The sequence below is a fragment of the Heterocephalus glaber genome, unplaced genomic scaffold (genome assembly GCF_053883595.1).
Source record: "Heterocephalus glaber isolate CG9 unplaced genomic scaffold, H.glaber_assembly_v1.0 deba00001504, whole genome shotgun sequence".
NCBI lineage: Eukaryota > Metazoa > Chordata > Mammalia > Rodentia > Bathyergidae > Heterocephalus > Heterocephalus glaber.
In genome coordinates, this window is record NW_028258324.1 from 71,780,141 (window position 1) to 71,805,590 (window position 25,450).

The 25,450-nt window shown below is 45.4% G+C and overlaps 1 protein-coding gene across 50 annotated transcripts in view; it reads left to right on the forward strand.

Moving 5' to 3' along the window:
- Positions 1-25,450, forward strand: part of Map4 (microtubule associated protein 4) — a 165,839-nt gene that overhangs the window by 130,183 nt on the left and 10,206 nt on the right. For 20 of the 50 annotated variants that reach the window (XM_004834954.4, XM_004834955.4, XM_004834951.4 and 17 more), the window contains 6 exons: positions 16,848-16,954; positions 17,874-18,089; positions 21,384-21,567; positions 22,750-22,809; positions 22,921-23,210; positions 24,136-24,249. In XM_004834954.4, coding sequence (XP_004835011.2) covers positions 16,848-16,954; positions 17,874-18,089; positions 21,384-21,567; positions 22,750-22,809; positions 22,921-23,210; positions 24,136-24,249 — 971 coding nt within the window. Of the gene's footprint in view, positions 1-6,971; positions 8,544-16,847; positions 16,955-17,873; positions 18,090-21,383; positions 21,568-22,749; positions 22,810-22,920; positions 23,211-24,135; positions 24,250-25,450 lie in introns of those variants that run through there. The other 30 variants (XM_087187046.1, XM_004834959.4, XM_087187049.1 and 27 more) reach the window with 9 other exon arrangements.

Consider the following 25,450-nt stretch of genomic DNA (forward strand, 5'->3'; position numbering starts at 1 on the left):
CAGAACCTCACTCGTGCTTGCCCTACCACAGAGCTGGTGTCCTACTTTTGGTGTTTTGGAATGTTTGAGGATCAAACCTGGTGGCAAAGGATATGCAAGAGCTCTACCATTCAATTGCATCCACAGCCTCCTAATATCCTGCTTTTAAAAGGAGGTTCTTGCCTGGCACGGTTGCACAGACCTATAATCTCAGTATTCTGGGAGGCTAAGGGTGGAAAATCAAAAGTTTGAGCCCAGCCTGGACAACTTAATGACTTAGAGAGACCCTGTCTCAAAATTCAAAAAGGAACTGTGTATATAGCTCAGTGCAAAGGTCCTAGGTTCAATCCCCCCCATAATAACAAATAAATAAAAAGTTTTAGAAAGGGGAGCTGGGGTTTAGCTCAGGAAGTTTTTCCTTTATAGTCTCATCCACCTTTCACTTCCACTCTCATTTTTACCATCTAGGTAATAATAGTTTTAAGGGATTGGGAGAAAATAATAAACAGTTCAGCTTTTGAATTTCATTGTAGATATATTCCCCCCCCCCACCCTCTTTTTAAGGTAGGATCTCACTATGTAGTTCAGACTGGCCTTGAACTCACTATGTTACCCAGGCTGGCCTCAAACTCTCAGTGGTCCTCCTCAGCCTCCCAAGTACTGGGATTATAGGCGTGCACCACCATACCTGGCCATATTCCCTTCTTTAAAATATGAGGGAAACATTCAAGGGGCTATCATTCTCACTTTTCCCTATGATACCTCCACTGAAACAAGTTATCTCATGTCTGAACAGATTGAAATTGTGAGCCTTTAAACTATTTTGCAATGGTAGTGATTTGTGTAAGTTTGGACAAAATCTGCTTGTCATATAAACTCTGTATATTGTTCTGCAAATAGAGGGCACACAACTTGATATTTCATCCATTCCACAGATACAAAGTGAGGCTATTCCCACATTCTGAAAATAGGTAATAATAAAAAAAACCAAAGTAGATAATAAAACATTCTCTCCAGGGATTCCAGAGTGAGAAAACCAAATTTAAACAGGATTTTACTCCCAGTGAGAGAAGTTCTTTTATGAGAGAGAATAGAAGCACGAGCTAGATGCTATGGCCATATAGAACAGGAGGCAGGTTTTTGTTTTTGGTTTTTGGTACTGGGGATCGAACTCAGGTCCTTAGCTTTCTAGGCAGGCGGTGGAACCACTGAGCTAAATCCCCGGTCCTGGGCATAAAGAGCAAAATGGGACTGAGAGCCCTCCTGGGAGAGTAAGAGAGTCTGGGGCCTGAAATGAGTCTGGAAGTGTAGTCAATAGTTTGTCAAGCAAAATGAGGGAAGCTGAATAATGGCATAGTGATGTACAGGTTTGTGGAATGTTTATGGAATAGCACACATTGGGTTGTGACTGGCATAGAAGTTGTTTGGGAAACAGATTTGAGAAGGGTTTTGAGATGAGATTAGAAAAAGGAAGATAAATTCTTACAAGGCCCTAATGTCCAGTGTACCTACCTCTAAGGCAGAGGATCATAGAAACATACTGGGACAAGTGGAGCAAAGGCTGGTGTTTTTACCTAGTTTTAGTTGAATGATTTCCTCTTTTGTGGGGAGGCCATGGAGAGTTAGTACCATGCATAAAAGAACACAGGCCTGGAATTTCCAAGTTGTACTTGGAAGATTCATTTATTTATTTTTTATTTTTGAGACAGGGCCTGGCTATGTAGTTCAGGCTGGCTTTAAACTCACTATGTAGCCCAGGCTGGCTTGGAACTGGAAGCAGTCCTCCTGCCTAAGCCTCTGGAGTGCTGCCTAAGTCTCTAGAGTGTCCGCCACCATGCCCAGCAAATTTTTCATATATAAGCATTTTAATGCTTTGGGTTCACATAAATCCAATTACTAGCTTCAATTCCCCCATCCACCCATGGTGCTGGGAATTTAACCCAGGCCTTGCAAATGCTGGTCAAGAGTGCTACCAAAGAGCTATACCCCCCAGCTCAATGTTTCTTTTTCATTCTGTTAGTTTGCTTTTCAGCTTTTGAAAATTAATCAGGGAGCATCATGATTTCTTGAGTTAAACATGTACTAAGAAACCCTTCTAAACTTCAGTAGAATATGGTTTTGAGAATTTTTTTTTTTTTTTTGTACCGGGGATCGAACTCAGGGCCTTGTGCTTGGGGAGCAGGCGGCAAAACCACTGAGCTACATCCCCAGCCCAAGATGGTTTTGCGTATATATTACACAGCCACCCTTTGTTTCTAGGTAAGAAAAAAGATTTGTAACTTCACAATCGTCAGCTTGTATTAGTAAAGAATGTCATCAGTGGGCCAGGGATGTAGCTCAGCAGCACTGCACCTGCCTGGCAAGTGCAAGGTCCTGAGTTTGATCCCCGGTACCGAAAAGAAAAAAGAATGTCATCAGTCATTGTAATAAATAGAATTATTGACTTTCATTGTAATGCTAATTTATTAGAATTGTTTCCTTGAGACAATAACAAGGAACAGTTGGTCAGTCTGGAGACAAACATTGCCTTGGTAACTGATAAGAAAGAATGTGAGAAACCAGTCATGCAACATATAAAAAGCTGAAGGCCCTGAACCTTTGAGTACCAGCTCTAGGCTCAAGGGAAAAACAGAAACCAGTACATCTGCTGGGACCAGGGAACTAGAGACAGTGCCAAAGCCCTTCGAAGCTTGGCAAGTCTGGTAAGAGTCTTAGAAACCCCCTTCTGATCAGACACATGGGGAAATCCATGCACTTGTCAGATGTAAACAGAATGAACCAGAACCTTATTCCATGTCCTTGCCTCATAGGATGAGTTGGAGACAGCTTTAATGGTGGCGCGAGTCAGAGCAGATAATAAATGGAGGCAGTGTGTAGTAATGCATCTGTTCTTCTTCTGAGCAGATCTTTTTTGAGAACCAGTTCACTGCGTGTCAAGCCCTATACTGGTCACTAGTGCTGCAGAAATGGGCAGGTCACATTCTTGCAGAAATGGAAGTTCCCAGAGCAGCATATAAAGAAAAGATTGCCATATGGCTTCCACGTCTTATCTTTCACACAATTCATACCACTTAGCTTTTTTTCCAGGGGGACCACATTTCTGGTCTATATGACATAAGCTATGATATGAAAGGTGTGTTTCTTTTTTACTGCTCTTGGCTTCTTGGTTGACTTGCATTTTGAGGTCTGCTATTTATGAATGGAACCACTGAGGCAGGATACATGAGATTTGAAGGGACTTGCAGTTCTAGTAACTGTCTTAGCCTTGGTTTGTTTGGCACTAGTACAGAAGGTCTAAGTAGGCTAGCTAGAGCTAAAACTACTTGGCTGTAAGGAGCAAGTCTCCATGTCTGGTCTTTGTGAGGGCTTTCCTGCTGCTCAAAGCGAGGGCCGACTCAGCCTGCCACCCTGCTGGGACCGGCTGCTGCAAGCCTCACACCTACTTCTGCCACCAGGCAGCACCCTTGCCCAAGGCACTGGAGCCCAGCCTGGAGTCACCTTGTGACATGCACATAGCAGCAGACCTCTGCTTCCTCGAATGTATGTTTCAGGCCTTTTAATTGAGATGTGACTGTAAAACTATGAAACTGGAAAGCACCTTAAAGATGCCCCACATTTTGTAGATGGAGAAACAGAAGCAGAGAGTGGTTAAATATATTGGTCAGAATCTTAACTATTAAGTGACCAAGAGCTTGGACAATCTGGTCTTCTGGCTCCAAGTTGAATTAGTGTTTTCCCCACCAGCAAAAGTTCAACAGTGTCAGTCAGTGGAAAAGTTTGTATATGTGTGTTTTGGGGGCAGCAACTAATTTTTAAGTGAGTGGGTTGAGGCTTGCCTGAATTTCTAATACAGTTTCTGAAATTTGCCTCTGGTATATTGGAGAGCTTTTTTGGAGGTTCTAGCAAGGGAGCACAGCTACTTGGCTAGCCTTGTGGGGTGTTGAAGGAGGAAGGGGACACCCGCCAGCCAGCCAGATCTGCCTAATCAACCCTGGCCATCAGTGAGGTGACAGATGTCACAGCCAGATCGCCTTCAGGTCCTTCCTCTGGTATTTTGAACTGCATTACAATGATACCTTCCCACTCCCAGACCGTAATCATTTTTATTGCATATTATGCATACTTATGTTATTCAGCTATAATATATGTATAAAAAAGTAAAGGCAGAATTCAACTTTCAATAACAATGTCTGTCTGTACCCAAAAGACTCTTATTTTTTCCTGTTAGTAATTAGAATCATGGGGCGAGGGATTTAGCTCAGTGGCACTGCACCTGCCTTGCAAGTGCAAGGTCCTGAGTTCGATCCCCGGTACAAAAAAAAATTAGAGGGCCGGGGATTTAGCTCAGTGGTTCCGCTGCCTGCCTCGCAAGCGCAAGGACCTGAGTTCGATCTTCGGTACCAAAAAAAAAAATTAGAATCATGACCCTCTTGCCATCCCCTTCATTCATTATATATCCTACTTCCCTTTGCTTAGCAAGAGCTTTGCTATAGACTACAGACACCTCATTCCTTGCCAGTGAACTCTTATTGTGCTTTGACATAAACTGCTTAAGACCAAGAGGAAGGTGAGGCTCAGTTCATGTTCAAATAGAGTTCAAATGGAAATTCACATTTTTTAAGCATTGCTCCACTGGTATTTAAAACTATGAACCAATTTGCCCTGTGTGGGTATGAAGTTAATGCAAAAGACATATAAGGAGCCCTGCTAGCATCTGAAGGCTAGGTTGAGAATGGAGGATTCACTTTCCACCTCACTTCTGGTCCCCAGCAAGCCTCAGTTCCTTGTGGCTTAGACTTCTCAGTAGGGCTGCTTACTAAATTAACAGCTATTTTCCCAGAAGCTACAATCTTTTTTTTTTTTTTGGTACTGGGGATCGAACTCGGGTCCTTGTGTTTGCACAGCAGGCTGCGAAACCACTGAGCTAAATCCCCGGCCCCTACAGTCCTTTTTTTTGATTCTGGGAATTGAACTCAGGACCTTATGCTTTTGAGGCAGGAGCGGTGCCACTGAGCTAAATCCCTGGCCCTGAAGCTACAGTCTTTTATAATGTAATCTTAGAAGTAAGCCCAGCATGGTGCATGCCTATAATCCCAACACTTGGGGAGAATAAGAGGCTGTCTCAAAAAACAAACAAAAAGGCTTGTAAGGGTGGTTGCTGCACTCTTATTTGGGGGCTTGAGCAAATTATATGAGTGATTTGAGTGTTAGAGAAGGTAAGTGCTTGAGGACAAATGTTCCAGTTAAGCAAGCTTTCCTGGGCTAGACCTCCAAAATATCTACTTCTTTGAGAGAGACTATGTAGTCCAGACTGGACTTAACTCACAGTCTGCCTGCCTCAACCTCTGGATACTGGGGTTCTAGGCGTGTGCCACCATATCCAGTATAGGTCACTGGTGGCAAACCTCTAGCATGCATGCTGCAGTGGGCTGTTTGTTATCATTGAAAGCTCTAAAAGGTTCGCCATCACTGTCTACAAATAGGCCAGAGATGGAACAATCTCAACCTGCCCTTTTTTCTTATTCCCTAAAATCATTATTTAACAACTATAATCAAATTGTTGAAGTTTATTGGTTTGACAAAAACCAAGCTAAACCTTTTCTGGTTATGGAGACAGGGTCTCACTGTGTTACACAGGTTTGCCTCAAACTCCTGGCCTCAAAGCAGTCTTCCTGCCTCAGCCTCCCAAGTAGCTAGGATGCACAACACTGCCTTTTCTTGCTGTCGGAAAAAAGAGATTCCCTTGGATTCTTTTGTTTTTTGTTTTTTGTTTTTTGTTTTGGAACCGGGGATCAAACTCAGGACCTTTCGCTTTTGAGGCAGGCGGCAGAACCACTGAGCTAAATCCCTGGCCCGCCCTTGGATTCTTGGGGCTTTTTGGGGTTTTTTGGTACTGGGAATTGAACTCAGGACCTTGCGCTTTTGAGGCAGGCGGCGGAACCACTGAGTTAAATCCCCAGCCCTCTACCCTTGGATTCTTGACAGACTATTTCACAGGTACTCTGTTAGTGCAAGATCACATGACTTATAGGCTAGACAACAAAAATCAGCTTTGTTCAAAGTGTGCTCTGTCCTTGAGAGTATAACTTGCTTTATGGATCACTCCGTCCTGAATGTACTACCGTAAATTTAAAGTTCAGGACAGCAAAGGACCATCCTCAGCTAAACTTGGGTAGTACACTTTGGTGGGTGGGAAAAATTCTAAGCCACAGATTGTCAGAGTCCCTAAGGTTCAGAAGTCAGAGGAAGATGAGCTGTCCTCCATGTGTTCATGTCCCTAATAGTTCGGGAGGCTGGGCCATCAGGGGACCCAGCTCACGCAAGGGACCAAATGGGAGCAGGACAGGAGCAGAAGCACAAAGGGTGTGTTGTATAATTGGACCGGTGTTTAATAGTTGGGGTGTGCGTTCCCAGAGCCCTGCGGGTGTCTTTAAATAAGCCCTTTAGTGAGCTCTTCTCAAGCTGAGCTGCTAGCAGTAGTCTCCTGAGGCTTTGGGGACCCGACTCGAGTCAGTTTTCAAGTGAATTTGGTAAGTTGCTATGACAGCAAACCCACTCTTCCTCTGAGAAATGAATGCTTGCAATTGGGATATTGGATTAAGCTTTTTCCTTTTTTAAGTGAAATTTTGAACTATTTTCTGGAGTCATTATTCTTCAAGGGTTATAGCTGGGGATTGTCAAATGAATCTTATTTTTAAAGCAGTGTTTTGAGTGGGTGAATGTAGAAGGTTAGGCATAGTATCACATAAGGGAATATGTGGGCACACATGTATCTATATCAGTGAAACCCAAAATAATGACTATCCTTGGTGCCCAGATTGACACTGTACTGTATTTTAAATTGCAGGTCTGAGCAGAGAGCTAGTTAACAGGAAATTACATTTTCAGATTAACCGTGGCATTTGGTTGTGCGGAAAGCAGTAGTTTCCTTCCTTTCTCTTCCATTCATTCTTCTTTCCTTCCTTCCTTACCTGGTAAATACGTTTAGCATCCAGTGCTTGAGGAGAAAGGGGCACTGGGGAAAGACAGTTTCATCCTGAATGCCAGGGACTTGCTGATGTCACCGCAAGCTCTCTGTGCTCGTAGGTGGTATTAAAGCTCCAGGAGCCAGCCGGGGAGAGCAGTGGAAGAGGCAATGTCGCTCTCTGACAACCAGCCAGCCTGTCTCGCTGCTGCACTTGGCCAGCTCTGTCAGGGCAAGCCTGCAGAGTGCCGGATGGATCTCCCAAAAGAAATCAGGCAAGAGGGATTTGAGTGGCAGAGGACAGAGGGCAAACTGAATGAAATCGGGCTGAATGTCAGCATGGACGGACAGCTGAAAGACGGGGTTGTGAAGAATGCCAGCTTCCTGGAGCAGAATAAGCTCTGCTTTTTTAAGGGGAAGCAAGACAAAGCGCTCAGCATTGAAGTACAGGACGAGTATCAAGCAACCTCAGGTCGCCTTGAGAGCAGGTATGTGATTTCAGAAAGCTGCTGTCCCTTGGAGAGGAACTTGGAACACCAGAAGACAGCCAGGTTCCATCTGGGACTCGTAGAGGGGCCAGACAGAAACAAAGCCACCACAGTCCAGGAGAGCGAGCCAGGGAAGAATGGGCTGGAGCCCCAGAGCCAGCCGGATCTGGATTGTCCTGAGGCTGCCCAAGTCTCCACCCGGTTTGGTAAGGAGCAGGAGACCAGTGTTTGGAACCCCAACTTTCATCCAGTGGCTGGGCCCCCCTGGGGCTCAAGGGTAGCACATCCAGAGAAGGAGGGGAATGGCCTCGCCCCTGGCTGCCCGCGCTTGGGGGTGATTAATGACAGCACTGGGCAGCTCAAGTGCGAGCCCCCACTCCTGGTGGCTGTCACCCACCCCACCCCCACCAGTGAGCGCTGCCCCGCTGCCATTCCACCCATCACCATGGTGGAGTTCGCTCCAGATTACGTGAATGCTGGCTCTGTCAGCCGAGACCAGGACAAGGGGCTGGGGAAACTGAGTTCTGAGGAGGGGACCAGGCCTGACCAAGCGCCCCCGCAGAAGAAGGCGGTGCGCCGGGCCCTGTCTGAGTGCTCTCACCTCTCAGTTCCCCCCACCGTGAACCTGGCTGATAAGTACCCAGAGCTCCCTGCCCAAGGCAAGCTGCCCGCTGGCCTGCTGCCACCCTATGGTAGCCCGGCGCCCAGCCCCATGCCTAGGAAGCTGGGGCCCCCGGCCGTGCGGCGCTCCTTGACAGTGGCCGAGGAGCAGACGGCCAGCCGCCAGCTGAGTCCCGGGGAGCTGCGCTCTACTAAGGAGGCACCTGCTTTCCTCTGCGAGGAAGCGCCGGCGAGAAGGGGAGAGGCGCTGACCCACTTTGGGAAGAAGGAACCGAGCACGGCTGGGTTACACCCCCACAGTAAGCTGGAGCAGATTCCTGAAGGAAGCGGCCGGGAAAAAGGACAGGAAGATACTGATGAAATAAGAGTTGATTCGTTCTCTCTGGTCTGCCAAGGAGGCAAGAAACAGCTAGGACCAGGGAAGAAAGAAATCGAGGTCAGTGCACCCCAGAGCGCTCCATCCCCGCCGTGTGAGGACACCCCACGTGATGGTATGTTTCTAAATTTTGCTTCCGTGGGGAACAAGCAAACAGCAAGGAAGGAACCAAGGTGATAGATCACCAGAGGCACCAGGCAGCAGCACAGTGGAGTCTGTCCTGCCCTCCTGCCCTGGGAACGCCAAATCTCAATCCCTCTCGCTGGGAGCGAGGTGGGGCGGAACAAGTACATCTGGCTGGGCAAGCTGGCGTTCCACGAGTGACAGACAGGCCGGAGTTGGGGGGCAGGCGGGCTGCGCCGGCAGTGGATGGGGTCAGACGGGGACGCACAAAATTTAGAGCCCCTTCCTTGATCTCTTGGCACCCTGCTCACCCCATCCCCCATCCTCCACCCCTCAGCTCCACTTGGTTTGAACCAGATGCATCCTGAGCTGTAAACCATCCAATCATAGCTGATTGATGGTCTTGCTTGAAAACCTATCACTGTGCGGATGCACAATGGTTTTATCAGCGCTACCTCCTCTCATTAAGTTGCAGTCTGGGTGGAAACTGTTGTGCGTTCGGCTTTTGAGAACATTTTACTTTTGTTTAAGCTGAAAAAGAGCCTTTTAGAGCTGGCTATTTAATATTCTTTTCCTGTTCGTCATGTTTGACCTAATCTTGCTGCTAGTTTTCTCTTTCTGTGCGTGTTTTGGGAGGATTTTCGGGGAGAGGGAGAAGAAAGGGAATGCAGAGAGGAGAGACTTGCAGTCTAATTAAACAGTGGAGCTATGGTCTTTGTGTCCCAGCCCCAATCCCCACCCTTGGGCTCTTATTGTTGGTGGTCTCAAAAAGCTGGTTTTCTCTGAGTCCACTTTGAGTACAAAGGACTAGGATTCACAGCTTGTTAATGATAATTTAAAAGATATGTTTTATTAGTGAAAAATAGTCTCTTTTCCTGGGGACTGTTCTTCCTCTATTCCTTTCAATACATTTTGATGAAATTTCTTCTTTCCCTCTCTGAAAATAAAAAATGTGATTTTTCTAGGGCAGTGGTAAGCAGAATAAGCCAGATTTATTTCTTTTTCATGAAAATAGGGTTTCTGAGAATTCCACGTCCTAAGAACTCAGGTCCCTTATGTTGTCATGGGCTTCTGACTGTGAGAACTGCAAGCTCCTCCTGAACTGATTCAGTCATCTTCAGTTGATCCCTAGCCACCCAGCTCAGTACCTTGTACTGTCTAGATGGGAAGGAGTGAGGCGGGCATGGAGGCTGAGGCAAGAGGATTGTGAGTTTGAGCCCAGCATGAGCTATGCAGCGAGTTCAGGGCCACCCTAGAGTGTGTGACTTTTTCTCAAAAACTAAGCAGGGCCAGGGATTTAGCTCAGCGACACAGTACTTGCCTGGCGAGCTCAAGGTTCTGGGTTCAATCCCTGGTACCAAAAAAATAATAATAAATAAACAAAAGATGGTAATGAGCGGAGCCTAGTTTCAGAACGAGTTCATTCTATCTAGTTCACGCTGAGAGCAGTTGGTGCTAATGAAAAAAGATTTCAGGTGGCTGAAAAATCCACTGCCCCACTCACCTGGTGAATGTTTGAATGGGGGCTCTGCTAAACACCGTGTAGGTAAAACTGTGAAGACTCATCCACTCATTGTGCCTACAGTTTTCCACTGCTATCTAGACACTAGAAATTATCCTTGTGCTCAAGCAATTTAGGACCTCGTTGGAGGCAGAGAGACTGAGAGAATTGTGAATCATGAAAGGTTTGGATTTGGGTTTTTCTTTGTTTTTGTTTTTGTTTTTTGAAACGGGATTTCACTATGTAGCCCAGGCTGGCCTTGAACTCATGTGAATCCTCCTACTTCAGCCTCACAAGTGCTGGGATCACAGGTGTGCGCCACCATGCCTGGCATGAAAGGATTTTGGAGGAGGTGGCATTTGAGCTGGGCCTCCAAAAGGTGGATGCCTGAGCAGGCAGAGGGAGGGAGGGAGGGCCTCTGGGCAGAGGGACTCAGGATAGCAGAGACAGGAGAAGAGCTGGTGCTGTGCCCATCACCCCTGTACTTCAGAGACTGAGGCTGGAGGATCACTGCACATTCAAGGGGAACCTGAACTGCAGAGTGAGATGCCGGCCAGGCTCTGATCCCAGCTACTCAGAAGGCTGAGGCAGAAAGATAATAAATGCACAATTTAAGGGAAAACTTGTCTCAAAAAAGGGCTGCAATGTAGCTCAGTGATAGAGCACCCCTGTGTTCAGTCCCCAGATCTGGGGAAAAAAAGATCAATGAATTTTAGGATATATCAATAAAATTTATGAAATCTGAATAACCAAAAGGAAATAGACCAAGGAAGAATAGATTCTCAGAGACCTGTGGTTCAGTAACAAAATACCTAACATTTGTGTCATCAGAGTCCTAGGGAATGTGAAGCTGAACAACTATGCAAAGAAATAATAACTAAAGCTGGGAGTGGCGGCACATGCCTGCAATTCCAGCACTTGGGAGGCTGAGCCAGGAGGATCACTATGAGTTTGAAGCCATCCTGGGTTACATAGTGAGTTCAAGGCCAGGCTGGACTGCTTGGCAAGATCCTGTCTCAAAAAAAGAAAAGAAAAAAAAGAATGAAATAATAACTAAAAACTCCTGAAAATTGGCAAAAGATATTAACATATAGGTTCAAGAGATTGAACACATTGCAGTAGGTAAATACAAATAAATCCATGCCGAGATATCTCACAAACTTTATTTAACAATGATTTTTGTAAAGGACACAGATTAAAGTCCTTAAAACACCAGAGGAAGTGGCACAGTGCTTTTCAAGTGCTAAAAGAAATGTCAACTTCTGTGTCTGGTAAAGCTATCTGGAAATGAAAGGAAAATAAAGATTCTTAGATAAAGAAAAGGAGAGTATTGTTGCTAGTAGACATGCCCTAGAGAATGGCTGAAGGATGCTCTCCAGAAAGATAAGCTAACAGGAGGAAGCTGGGAATTTCACAAGTGAAAGAATAGCAAAGGAATGGGTAGGAAATAGGAAGGACTATAATAGACCTTTCTCAGGAGTGGGTACCAGGGATCGAACTCGTGTCCTTTTGCTTGCGCAGCAGGCAGCGAAACCACTGAGCTAAATCCCCGGCCTGATATTTTATTTTTAAAATGGAGAGGTTAGGCTCCTAATCGGAAGTGAGGTTTCAGTAGTTTACTCTGAGCAGTGAAACCTTGGTACCAGTAGGCTATGTGTATATTGCGGGTAATCCCTAGAGCAACCACTATAAAAAGCATCCAAAACAGTGTACTCAGCATTATTAGCTGGGTATGGTGGTGCAGACGTGTAATCCCAGCACAGGAGAAGCTGAGACAGGAGGATTGCTGCAAGTTCAAAGCCAGCCTGGGCTACATAGTGATTTCAAGGCCAGCCTGAACTACATAGCAAGACACTGTCTCAAAAAAAAAAAAAAAAAAAAAAAAAAGTTGAGCCAGACTCGGTAGTGCATGACTCCAAATCCAGTTACTTGAGAGGCTGAGGCATGAAGATCACAAGTTTAAGCCCATCCTGAGCAACTTTAATAAGACCCTGTCTCAAAAAATAAGAAGGGCCGGGGGGTGTAGCTCAGAGGAGAGCTCTTGCTGAGCATCTGGGTTTGATCCCCCACAAAAGATAAATAAAACGACATAGTAATTCTGTCTGCTTATAGTAATGCATGCTTGTAATCCCAGCACTTGGGAGGCTGAGGCAGGAGAATTGTGTTTTGGGTTTTTTTTAAATTTAAAGCACAACATTTATTAATACATTTTAGATACAAAAAATGATAACATTCGTCATAGAGAATTTGTACCTGTACATGATATGATATCTCTTACTGCTTTTTTTCCATCCTCCCGTCCTTCCACCCCTCTTCCCTTCCTTATATACAAAAGCTTTTCCATTTTTTTCTATTTACTTTTTTTTCTTGTCCCCCCCCCCCCTTTTTTTTGGTACTGGGGATCGAACTCGGGACCTTGTGCTTGCTAGGCAGGCGGTGGTACCATTGAGCTAAATCCCCAGCCCCTCTCTTGTTGCCCTTCTTATTTGAACATTTTCTTCCCATTTTTCAGTGTCTATTATACATTTTAGCCTTAGGGCCGGGAATTTAGCTCAGTGGTTCTGGCGCCTGCCTCGCAAGCGCAAGGTCCTGAGTTCGATCCCCGGTACCAAAAAAAAAAAACCCACACATTTTAGCCCTAATTTCCATTTATGGTTTCTCACATCAGATGTAGTTTGGTTTTTTGTTTCTTTTTTTTTTTTTTTGGTACCAGGGATTGAACTCAGGTCCTTGTGTTTGCAGGGCAGGCGGTAGAACCACTGAGCTAAATCCCCGGCCTGTATTTTGGTTTTTTTAAACAGAGTCTGGCCATGTAGTTCAGGCTGGCCTTGAACTCACAGCAGTTCTCCTGCCTCAGCCTCTTGAGTGTTGGGATTATAGATGTGTCCCACCATGTCTGACTGAGAATTGTGTTTTAGCCAGGCTGAACATAGCTCTGTCTCAAAAATAAAAAGGAGGCTGAGGGTATAGTGATAAAGCATTTACTTAGTATGAGGCCCTATGTTCAATCCCCCACACCACAGTAAGAAAGAAAAAGGAGAGAGGGAGAAAAGAAAGGAAAGAAAAGGAAGATCCTGAAAAAGAAATCCTTCATCCAGATTGTTTTGCTGGAGAATTTACTATACACTTAAAGAATAGTTAATACCAGTTTTACATATGTTCTTTCATAAAATATTAAAGGAGGAACACTTCCTAACTCTTATGAGGTCAGTATCTTTGGACCAGAACCAGACAAAGCAATATTTAAAAAAATAGAAAATTTAAGACTAATAGCCATTATAAACTAAGATGGAGGAATTCTAACAAAAAATGTTACCAAATCACACCAAGCAGTATATGAAAAAATTATATATAACAGCCAAGTGAGACTTATTTCAAATATACAAGATTGATTCAGTAATCAAAATAACAAGAATAACCCACCATATTTGCAGTGTAAAAAAGGAAAATTATAAACATGGAAAAAGCATTCAACAGAATGCAACACCCATTCATGAGAAAGCTCTCATCAAAGGAGAAATAGAGCAACAACTTCCTTAGCACCCTCAGGAAACCTCCAGCAGCAGGCTTGGTGGTTCAGGGCTGAGGGGGCCACATCTGAGTCCGGGATTCGGAGCCAGTCTGGGCAGCACAGTGAGACTCAGCTCTTCCAGACAACCCGACTGCACACTTCACATCACACTTGGAGACGAAAGACTCAGTGCATCCCTCCGAGGGCTGAGGGTAGGGCGAGGGTGTCTTTCTTACCACTCAACTCAACATAGGCCTTAAGTTATTTCAGAGATGAGAGCAAAGTGGCTGCCGGAGACTGAGGGATTAGGAAGGGATGGGTAACACGACTGAGCACTCTGGGGATGGAAGAATCATTCCTTGTTGGTAGAGGTAACATGAAATGACACATAATATTGAATAGAAGCACGCACAAATGAATGCATTTAAGACTGGAGAAATCTGAATAACTTCTAAAGATTGTGCCAGTTTTGCCGATTTTGATAGTTTGCTCAGGTTCTGCAGGGGGTCGGCAGTGGGGGAGATGGGATGATGGGTACACAGGCCCTCTCTCTGCTGTCTTTGCAACTTCTTGAGAATCTCTTACATTTCTCTAAACAAAAAGGTTTTTTTTTTTTGGTACCAGGAATTGAGCTCAGGACCTTGAGCTTGAGAGGCAGGTGGTGGCTGGCACCACTGAGCTAATCCCGGGCCCTAAACAAAAAGTTTTAAGCCTCCTGACTTCTTCAATTTTGTATCCCATCCTTCCCCTCACCTAAAAAGAAATTAGGTTACCATTTTGTATATACAATGGTATTTACAGTAGTATATTTTTCCCAGTCCCTTTTTAGACAGATGGTCTCCTGTTTATACATTCTGTTATTTGTGCCCTTTTTAGTTACTTTTCAGTTGATAAGGATAATTCTATATCAGTAATAAAAGAATCTTTTTATACTTTATTTTTTCAGAAGAGACATTATACTGATATATCTGCGTTCTTGGTTTACAGTGCTGGGGATGGAACTCAAGCCCAGCCTTGTTTATTTTATTCTGAGTCAGAATCCTACTAAGTTGCCCATCCTGGCTTCAAACTTGGAGTCTCCCTGCCTCAGGCTCCCAAATAACTGGAATTGCAGGCATTTGCCTTCACGCACTGATATTTCTGTTTCCTGTTAAGAAACTTTGAAAGGTTGTTTCAGTGCTTTGTTTTTCAAGATAATTGCCTAGTGTAAAATCTTCCATATTTGCTATTGTGTGAAATATATCTCTAAAATGAACTTTAGAAGTTGAATTTCTGTTTTTTTCTTTTCTTTTTTTTTTTTTGAGGCAGTGTCTCACTATGTAGTTCAGGCTGTTCTTGAATTCACTACTTAGTCCAGGCTGGCCTTGAATTCTCAGTGATCCTCCTGCCTCAGCCTCCCAAGTGCTGGGATTATAGGTGTGTACCACCACATCTGGTTTAGAAGTTGGATTTCTGAGGGCTGGGGATTTGTGTTCAGGAAAGCACAAGGTCCTGAGTTTGATCCCTGGTAAACCGGCCCCCCCAAAGTTGTATTTCTCGAGTGAAATTTTCTGCAATGCAATTTTCAGAGCCACTGTCAGATCAGACCACCCTGCCGGAGGCCGGTGCCAGTTTACCAGTATTACCAATGGTGTTTTTCCTCACCTCACCTTCTCACCAATAACTTATTTTTAAATTTTAGGACATTTGATAATATATTGGGTTAAAAAGAGCTTTTTTCTTTTCCTTTTCTTTTTTTAAGGTACTGGAGTTTGAACCCAAGGGTTTTATACTAAGCTTCGTTCTCTCTTTTAAATGTTTCTTTTGTTTTGTGACAGGGTACCAGAGTGCTAGGATTGCTGGCATGGGCATGTGCCATCACACCTGGCTAGTGGAGGGAAGCTCCTTGCTCTTTGTTTTGGTTCCATATTTGAGATAGGGCAAACATCTTGTCTGGGCTGGTCTGAGTGAAGACCTGCAGCTGCCTACTGCTGCTGAACCCTAGGCATAGGGGGGTGGACATGGTGTCCCATGCCCAGGTTACAAACACAGCCCTGCCAGAACATTTTTATACCCAAAGAGCCTAGGGAGAGGAAATGTCCACCCCGGGGTCATTTTTGGGGAGAGAAGTCTGTGCATAGGCTATATTCTCTAAAATCTCTTTTACTAACTGACCTGTTTTGAGACATGTTATCCAAATAAAAGATGTTTCTATACCAAAAAAAAAAGTGTTTCAACATAATTTTAATTTTCTTTTCTCTGATAACTAAAATTAGACATCTTTTTTATATTTTCAGAAGACATTTATTTCCTATAAACTGTGTGCATATTCTTTTTTTTTTTTTGCGTTTTTTTGGTACCGGGGATAGAAGTCAGGTCTTTGCACTTGCGCAGCAGGTGGTGAAACCACTGAGCTAAATCCCCAGCCCATATTCTTTTTTTTTAATGTGTGCATATTCTTTAGATCATTTTTTTCCTGTGAGTCACTGATTTGTAGGAATAATATATGTTATAAGCTCATTGTCTTTGATATGAGGCTCAAAATTTTTTTCTGCTTGTCATTTGCCTTTGCCTTTGTTTTTCTTTCTTAGTTACACTTAGCTGTTGTGGCTCAGAATGTTGTACCTCTTGTACCTTCCCTATCACAGGGTTCTAAATGCTGTGGTGCTTTAGTGCTCTCAGGTGCAGCCCTGCTGAAATCTGCAGTAGCCCCTCCACCAGGAGGCGGCGGTGCTACCTGAGGCAGTTGACTGTTTCTAGCACTGGGTCTAGTTCCAAGGTCTCCTCTGCCTTGTTGCAAATCTGGGTCATTGCTAGAACTGGAGCAGGTTAATCTCACATCCTCCATACAGTGGTTCTTTACAGGGAAAGGAAGGAAAGGGAGGACACTGGATGATATTCTGGCTTTTACCCCATCTCTCCCCAACCTTTATTCCAAGAGATAGATTCCGGTTGAAGAGGTTTTTGTCCCCTGTGTGGACTGGTTGGGTGACAGCAACTCTTTGCTGGTCTCTAGGGAAGGGAAACCAAACTTTTAGGTGCCGTTTCCCTCCTCTGATCATTTGTACAAAACCCTTATAGATTTCTTCTCCATGGGGACAAGCTCCCTGAAACTGTGGAATCTTAAAATGGTCTTCTGTCACAGTGAGAGCTTGGGAGTCTTGTCCACATTGCAGCAGCACAAACCTGTGGAATTGTTTTCAGAATGAAGTCCGAGTTACTGCTCTGTCTGCTATGCCTAGCTTTTTCAAAATGGATGTAAAAAATATTTGCCTGGAGTAATTCCCAGTTACGGCCCTTCTTAGGAATAGCCAGGCCAGAAGAAGGAAAGGCGGCGGTGAGTGTGACCGGAAATGACATCTCTACCCCACCAAACAAGGAGCTCCCACCAAGCCCGGAGAAGAAAGCCAAGGTAGGTGGCAGAATGGTGGTTATTTTCTACTGCTGTAATTTTAAAAAACAGTGCCTTCTGCTACTATTGCTTGAATCATGAATGTGTTTTCTTTTTTCTGAGCCAGTATGAGTCTTTCCTCAAGTGTGAATGTGCTTAGAAAATATCTTAGGGGGTAGAGTGGACAGGGTCTTGATATGTAGTTCTTCCTGGCCTTGAACTCATTGTGTAGCCCAGACCGGTCTTGAACTCACTGCAATCCCCATCTCAAAAAAATAAAAAATAAAAAGGGCTGGAGTAGCCTTGGGTTCATTGCCCAGTATTACAAATAAGTGAATAACAATCTGGGCACCATAGCATGTGCCTGTAATCCCAGCTAGCAGGAAGATTGTGGATTCAAGGCCAGCCTTGGCAACATAGCAAGACTCTATCTCAAAAAAACCCAAAAAAACCCAACAACAAAAAAATACAGGTAATAATGGTTTAATCATTTGCTGATAATTTTCTTTATACAATTATTATAGCTACCAAAAGCTAACTAATAATATAAAGCTATTACTGATGTTAAATATTCAGATGCCAAACTGTTGGGATTTGTGGTATTGTCGTTAAAGAATTTCCACAGGGCTGGTGGTGTGTCTCAGTGGTAGAGTGCATGCTTAGCATGCGTGAAGCCCTAGATTCAATCCCCAGCACCAAAAAGAAAAAAAAAAAATCTCTTCACTTTCTTTCTTTCTATCCTGGTATTGTTTCCCTGTTTTCTGAGCTCAGAAGAAAGAAAATGCTAATTTTCAGTTGCATCATCCTCATTATTTATAATTTTACTTTGAACTGTGCAATTTATACTTTTTTAATTTGTTTTTATTCTTGTCTATGTCTTTGATGTTGGTCTTTAAAAAATAAAAATATAAAATATTAAAAAACAACAATCAACCTAAAGCCTTTGGCCACCATTCAACCAGCAAAGACTGCAACATCGAAAGCCAAAACACAGCTCACTCCTGTCCCTAAGCAGCCAGCCCCCGCCACCTCCGGTGGGGCGAATAAAAAACCCATGAGTCTTGCTTCAGGCTTAGTACCAGCTGCCCCACCCAAACGCTCTGCTGCTGCCACTGCCAGGACTTCCACCTTATCTTCGAGAGATGCAAAGCCAAAGGTAAGTCGTCTCCAAGTCCCATGCCAGGGAGCAGTTTCTCCTCTGCACGTCGGTGGACTCAGACTGGTAGAGTTGAGGAAGGGATAGGGTGCTTGTAGAATCAGTTTGGGGGTCCATGGATACAGCGCTGGCCCTTTGAAACCCTTCTGTTCTTTCTACTGTTCCCTGCCTCATTTAGAAGCAATATTCTTCTACTTTGGTACCTCTTCCCTTTTTCAGAGCTATTTCTTACTCTGCCTATTTATGTACCCATGAACCAGGTTCCCCAGCTCCACATACTAATCAGATACTCTTTGTAGGTATAATTCCCACATCTAATTTAATTATTTGCCAATGTCTAATCCCACAGAGGGGAATTTTCTGCATTACATTAGTGCTATCCCAGTCTTCCAGCTGGTCTCAGCATGTTCCAGCAGCACATGACCGATTACTTTGCTTTTGCTGTTAGGCCACTTCTCCCCAGGCTGTTCCTAAGCTCTGCACCTTCCCAGGTCACCCTCACTTTCTTTATCACCCAGAAAACGATCACACTGAGAGCCACATTAGCTTTACAGAGTTTTTGAGGAGCAGAGAGTCAGTGGAAGCTGAGCTGCCTCCTTACCCTCTTGTTTTGTTGGAGAAGGGCCTGTACGTTGGTCTACCAGTGCTCCACATTTGTGGTGGGCAAAGCCTCCCATATGAACATGCCATGGGCTGATTTAATCTGGTAAAGAAAACTGGCAGAACCTAGGAATTGTCGTCTAGGTTGAAACCCCAGCCAAGAAAGTGAGAGATGGTTTCATAGAGTAGGAATGATAAAATCTTGTAATGCTTTCTCTCTGATCCTCATTTACCAACTTGGCTGCTTCTCTATATCTTTAGAAACAATTTATTTGAATGAGAGAACAGAGGACAGGTGACTGAGCCATGGTGACAGGTCCCCCTGAGGCTTATTCAGCATTTGGTTCCTGAGGACAAGGAGGAGGAGAGGTGTCCATTGAGGTTTCGGTAATGAAGCAAATGCTCCCAGAGTTTTTATATATATTAACTCCTTTAATTCTCTCTCAGCCATTGATGATATAGCTAATAATGTCTTCATGTTATATTGAGGAACATTAAGCTCAGTTAAGTCACTTTCCTAAAGTCTGAATAAGTGGCAGAGCCAGTGTTTGGAGCTTGTGGGAGCCCACAACCTTTTTTAGTATAGCTTTTTAGCATTTCAAGCTGTAGCTGGGCTTGCTTTTTACCTAAGACACAGGTAGAAACCTTTTTGAGAAATTGATAGCAACAGAAGGCTAATAAAATCATTTTTACCTATTAGTAGAAAGATTTATAAAAGAAAACAAAGGGAGAAAAATCTGTTCTGAAAAATAAGTAGATCTCTGGCAGGGGAGAAAATATAAACTGAGAAATAGCAAGGGCCAGGGATTTAGCTCAGTGGTTTCTCCGCCTGCTGGGAAAGCGCAAGGACTGAAGTTCGATCCCCGGTACCAAAAAAAAAAAGAAATAGCAAAATGACTTGAGTCAGCTTGCTGAGATCAAGAGCCTGGTGTCTCTGAAGGATTTCATATCCTTTAGAGATTTCCATCTCAGGTAACTGTTTTGTTTTATTTTGTTTTTGCTTTGAGATAGATAGGGTCTTACTATGTAGTTCAAGATGGCCTTGAACTGGCTCTGTAGCCCAGGCTAGCTGCAAACTCACTGCAGGCAACCTGCTTCAGCCTCCTCAAGTAACTTTTACTAACTTATATCATTATTACTCTTTTTTTTTTTGGTACCGGGGATTGAACTCAGGACCTTGTGCTTGTGAACTTGTGAGGCAGGCGGTAGAACCACTGAGCTACATCCCCAGCCCCGTTTATTTCTTTTGAGGCGGAGTCTCACTTTGTAACCCAGGCTGGCCTCTAACTCTCAGCGATCCTCCTGCCAGTCCTCCTGCCGAAGCCTCCCAAGTGCTGGGATTACAGGCGTGCACCACCACACCCAGCTTATCATTGTTACTCTTACTAGTGAAATACTAAGGCTACATTAGGTTTGTCTGAATTATAATCATATTGGATAATTGAAGAACATCCTATAGAGCATTTGGCTTTGTCTTCAGATTTTCAAGTGACCTGCAAAGGAACCCTTCTATATAAAGTTCTATGATTCATTACCATCAGAACTGGTAGCAGAGCCAATTCTTGATTCCAATCTCAAGGTTCTTTGCCCCATACTCAGGCCTCCATTTGTGGAAATGGGCATTACCCTATATTGGCAGTTAGGCTTGATTTGATTAGATGCCAGCCCATTGTTTGTTTATTTATTTATTTACTTTTTTTTTTTTTTTTACTTTTTTTTTTGGACAGGGTCCTGCTGTGTAGTTCAGGCTGTCCTTGAACTCACTATGTATAGCCCAGGCTTGCCTTAAACTCATGGCGATCCTCCTGCCTCAGCCTCCTGAGAGCTGGGATCACAGGTGTGCGCCACCACACCTGGCATACCCTGTAATTTCTAAGCACCTCCCTAGCAGACTCCATTTAAGTGTCCTGCTTGTCTCCACCAGTGCCCTGCCCTCTGGGTGGCATTTCTCTTAGAAAAAATGCTAGGTCACTGTGTCTGTACTTTGGCTTCCTGTTTCAAGTGACATGGTGTTTGTTTATCAGAATAGTGTCTTTGCTCCCTATCGCCATAGCCACTAGGCCAGATCAGTGCTTTCCCTTCCTAACCCTAAGGTTATGTACCATTAAGGTGGTCTTAGTGCTGCTCTATTTGATCTCCTGTATCCACATGAGGAAATTAAGCGCAGAGGGGCTCAGTTCTCTCTCCAAGACCGGACTGCAAGTCAGGCCAGACTAGGGCTGCAGCTCAGGCTTCTGACTGGATGTGGCAGGCGGCCCTGCCACCTACAGCAGCCCTGCCCTGTTACATGCCTGCTGGTGCATGTCAGTGGCAACAAAGGTGGCAGTGGCTGAGCATCACTGTTAGTTTTTGATCTGCTGATGTGTGGATTTAGTCTTGTCTGGCCATATGCCTGCAGTAGCTTCCAAGGCAGTTGTGGCAGTGTGGTGCACCTTTCAGGCCTGTTTGTTTGCACATCATCAAGCTAGTCTGATTCCCTGTTTCCTCACCTCAGATCACACGGGCCCCTCCAAGGCTAGTTTCTTGATTTGTCTGGAGGATTGGGTTTGAGAGCTGTGTGCACTATCACTATCAGTAGCTGCCATACCCTGAGGGCCCCAGTCTTGGGGACAAGTTCACATAAAACCTTCTGTGGCGTGTCTTAGGGCTGTTGCTCACCTGCCACTCTTACCCCTCCCACATTCCCGTGTCTAGCACATTGCAGAGGCGAAGGTTTCTGAGAAGCAGGCCTTACCGTCCAAGCCCGCCTCAGCCCCGACCCTCAGACCTGGACCCAAGACCACCTCTGCTGCTCCAAAGGTCGAATCAGCTGCCGCTCCTGCTTCCTTGGGGCCAAGCAGTAGAAGCCCCCCAGCGCTGCTGTCCAAGAGGCCTGCTGGTGAGTATTACCTGTCCCTCCTTCCTGTAGGGGCCCGTGGGGAGGAGAGCAGGGTGTCCTGGGTATTTACCAAGCCTTGATCTCCATGTGAGTTTAGCAGCCGTGCATATTCAGAAACATTGAGAGTAAAGAGGAATCTTGTGTAATCCCAGGTAGAATTTATTGTTCCTGTCCTAGCAACTCTACAGTTCCCAGTACATTGTGACCATGAGTTTAAATGATGTTAAGAAATAGGCTGGGGATTTAGCTCAGTGGTTCTGTCACCTGTCTTGAAAGTGCAAGGACCCAAGTTTGATCCCCAGTACCAAAAAAAAAAAAGAAAAAAGAAAAAAAAAAAGAAAGAAATGGACCCAGGCTGGTGGTGCACACCTGGAATCCTAGTCCTCTGGAAAGCTGAGGCAGAAGCATTGAAAGTTCAAACCCAGCCTGGGCAACTTAGCAATTTGGACCCTGTCTCAAAACAAAAAATATGCTGAGCGTGGTGGTGCACACTGTAATCCCAGCACTCGAGAGGCTAAGGCAGGAGGATTGCCACAAGTTTGAGGCCAGCCTAAACTACATAGCAAGACCTTGCCTAAAAATTAAAAGAAAGGCTGTGGAAGTAGCTCAGTATGAAGGCCTTGGGTTCAATCCCCAGTACCACAAAATGACAAAAAAGGCAGTTCAGTACATAGTGAGTTCAAGGCCAGCCTGAAATACAAAGGAAGAACCTGTCTGAAAAATTGGGAAAAAAGGCAATTCAGGGCTCAGTGGTAGAGCTCTTGCCTGGCATATGTGAGGCCTTGAGTTCAATCCCTAGCACTGCAAGAAGAAAAGAGAGAAGAGAAGAAAATAGGAAATTCACTTTCCCAAGTATGTGTTGATCACCTGCTTCTAAGGCCATGTGGAAATCATTGTTGGGACTGCAGGGGATAAGGAGGCACAGCTCCCGGCCTTGTGAGTGACCTCAGAGCTTTGTGGTGTCTTCCCAAGGCTCACACAGTCCAGCTCAGACTGGACATCCAGTAATATGAATGAATGATGAGTCTTAGCATCAGATGTGCCCTTCAGGTTTTTAATGCTCTCTCCTATTTTTATGTTACATTTTTTATTAGTCCATGTTTGTGATACATAATGAATATATTCATCAAGTCTTAGTCCTTTGGTCCATTTGTTAAATGTGGTATTAATATGTTTGTGCAGCTATTAAGACTGAGGGCAAACCTGCAGATGCTAAGAAGACAGTGGCGAAGTCTGCACCAGGTAATGCCCACCCCGCTGTAGACGCCTCACTCGAAGCCCACTTCTATGCTTTCAGGCTCCCTTTTCCTCTCTTGCTCTCAATCCTTGCTACCTCTCCCTCCTGCCTTGCAGCTGACCTGAGTCGCTCCAAGAGCATCCCCACCAGCTCTGTGAAGAAAACCACCACTCATGCAGGGGCAGCCCCCACGGCCGCAGCGGCCCTGACTCGAGTCAAGCCCACTCCACTTTCCCGGCCCACCATGTCTCCTTCCATGGACAAGAAGCCCACCACCACCAAGCCCAGCTCCTCTGCCCCTAAGCTGAGCCGCCCAGCCACTGCAGCCCCTGCCCCCGATCTGAAGAATGTCCGCTCCAAAGTGGGCTCCACGGAGAATATCAAGCACCAGCCCGGAGGAGGCCGGGTGAGTCAGGGGCTCCCATCCTTGGTACTTCTTTCCTGCTGCATCTGCCACTCATAGGGGCTGCCAGCTGCAGAGTGTGGCTTTGGAGACCTCAGGTGGCTCTCTGGTGGCTGGGAAGGGCCAAGCTGGGCTTGCTCTTCCTTTCTTGGGGGACTCCTGTCCTGTACCTGGGGTTTAGGTTGACGTCTTTGTGTAGAGGCCTGAGACTTGAAGTATGCTGGGTTCTTAGCATGCTCATTGAGTGTCAGGCAAGGCAGAGGCTGGAGCACTGCTCAGCTCCACAGCGATGGCCTTGGAGGCGCTCTCTGCAAGGCTGACCTGTGTTGCTGTTGGCCCTGCTGCTCCCCTCATCTTTATTCTTCTTACTCTTTTGTGATGTCAGAGTTAAGGAGGTCTTGAGTAACTTGGTCTGGTGGTTGAATTCTTTTCTGTTTCAGTGCACTTGAAGAGGTGACGCTGCTGGGCCAGGGATTTAGCTCAGTGGCGCCGCCTGCCTCTCAAGCGCAAGGTCGTGAATTCTATCCCCGGTACCAAAAAAAAAAGTGTGACACTCCTGCCACCTGTTAGGGCTCCCTGTGGCCATGGCAGCTAATCTGAGGCAGAGCGGCATGTTAGAATGGGGGACACTGGTGCACGCGAATGTGTTCTTCTTGACCTCGCTTCTGACGTTGCTGTGAATGATGTCCCAGCTGCTGCTTCTGGCTCAGGACTTCGGCCTGAGCCTCTTCTCCCCACACTCCTATGGTCGGGGATCTCTGAGTTGGTCTGTCCTGGGAAAGGGGTGCTTTTTCTACAGGCCAGGGGAACCTGCTTCTGCCCGGTGGCCTAGCCTGGATTTGCGATCTCTACGGCCATCTTCCATTCTTGCATTTGGGCTCTTTCATCCTCTTGGTTTGAAATTTGCCCTCCCTTTATCTCCATCCAGGCCAAAGTAGAGAAAAAAACAGAGGCGGCTGTCACAGCTCGAAAGCCTGAACCTAATGCAGTCACTAAAACAGCTGGTCCCATTGCGAGTGCACAGAAATCACCTGCTGGGAAAGTGAGTTTTATTTAGATTCACCTCTGGGAGGTAAAAAGATGGTAACATTTTTCTTCCAGCCTGAGTCACTTTCCCTTCTATTGTACTTTTGTACTGTCTTTAACTAGCTTCACTTCTTCCCCATGTTCCCGCCTCTGATGACTCACCCATCAGAAAAGTTCTATATAAACCCTGAAAGTGCAGAGTTGGGAACTCATTAGCTCTTCTTTATTTGGGAGTGGAGGGGTACTCGGGATCAAACCTGGGGGCAGTCTATCAATAAGACACATCCTCAGCCCTTTTTTTGGCGGGGGGAGGGGTACAGGGGATCAAACTCAGGTCCTTGCACAGCAGGCATCAAAACCACTGAGCTAAATCCCTAGCCCCTCAGCCCTTTTTTTAAAGTTTGTATTTTGAAACCTGGTGGGATGGTGTACACCTGTGATCCCAGCACTTGAGAGGCTGAGGCAGGAGGATCATAGCAAGTTCAAGCCTAGCCTGAGCAGCTTAGCAACTTAGTGAGACCCTGTCCCAAAATATAAAAAGAGGGTGGGGATGCAGCTCAGTTCAGAGGGCCTGGGTTCAGTCATTCATAGACAGATGGATGGATAGATAGGATCCAAGAACTCGTCACTTCCTTCACTGATGCTGCTCTGAAATCCAGCTGTTACACATGCAGACATGTGGCACACCCAGAGTTATTCCTGATAAGATGTGGCAGATCTTGGAACCCTGATGCCTCTCATAAAACTGCTGCCTAGCAATAACTTTGTTTATCCTGCTGCCCACATCACCTTTAACTGCAAGCTTGTATCCTCATCTCGGTAGAAATCAAAATCCCCCCCAGTACAGGGAATTCAGCGGAGGCGAGTGAAAGAAACCCTAGGCCTCTGCACCCCAGGCACAGCCCAACCTTAGGGCTCAGGGGGAGAAGTCTCAGCCAGCGGAATTTACACGATAGCTTCTGGTCACTTGGAGAGGCCTGCAGGTTCAGATAGGGCTCGTTCCTCGTCGCTGAAGGTGGGAAGAAGGCAGGAAGTGGCAAGGCATGCAACAAGGGATGTGGGTTGGAGTTTCTCAGGGTGGATTTCTGTATCCTGTGGGGAGCTCTGCCGTCCAGAGGCTGCATCATTTGTGAAGCACAAAGGGAAGAAAGAAGCTGGCGACAGTTCTCGAGAAGGCCCAGGAAGAACTCTGTTCCAGACCCTGAGAGCCAGGACTA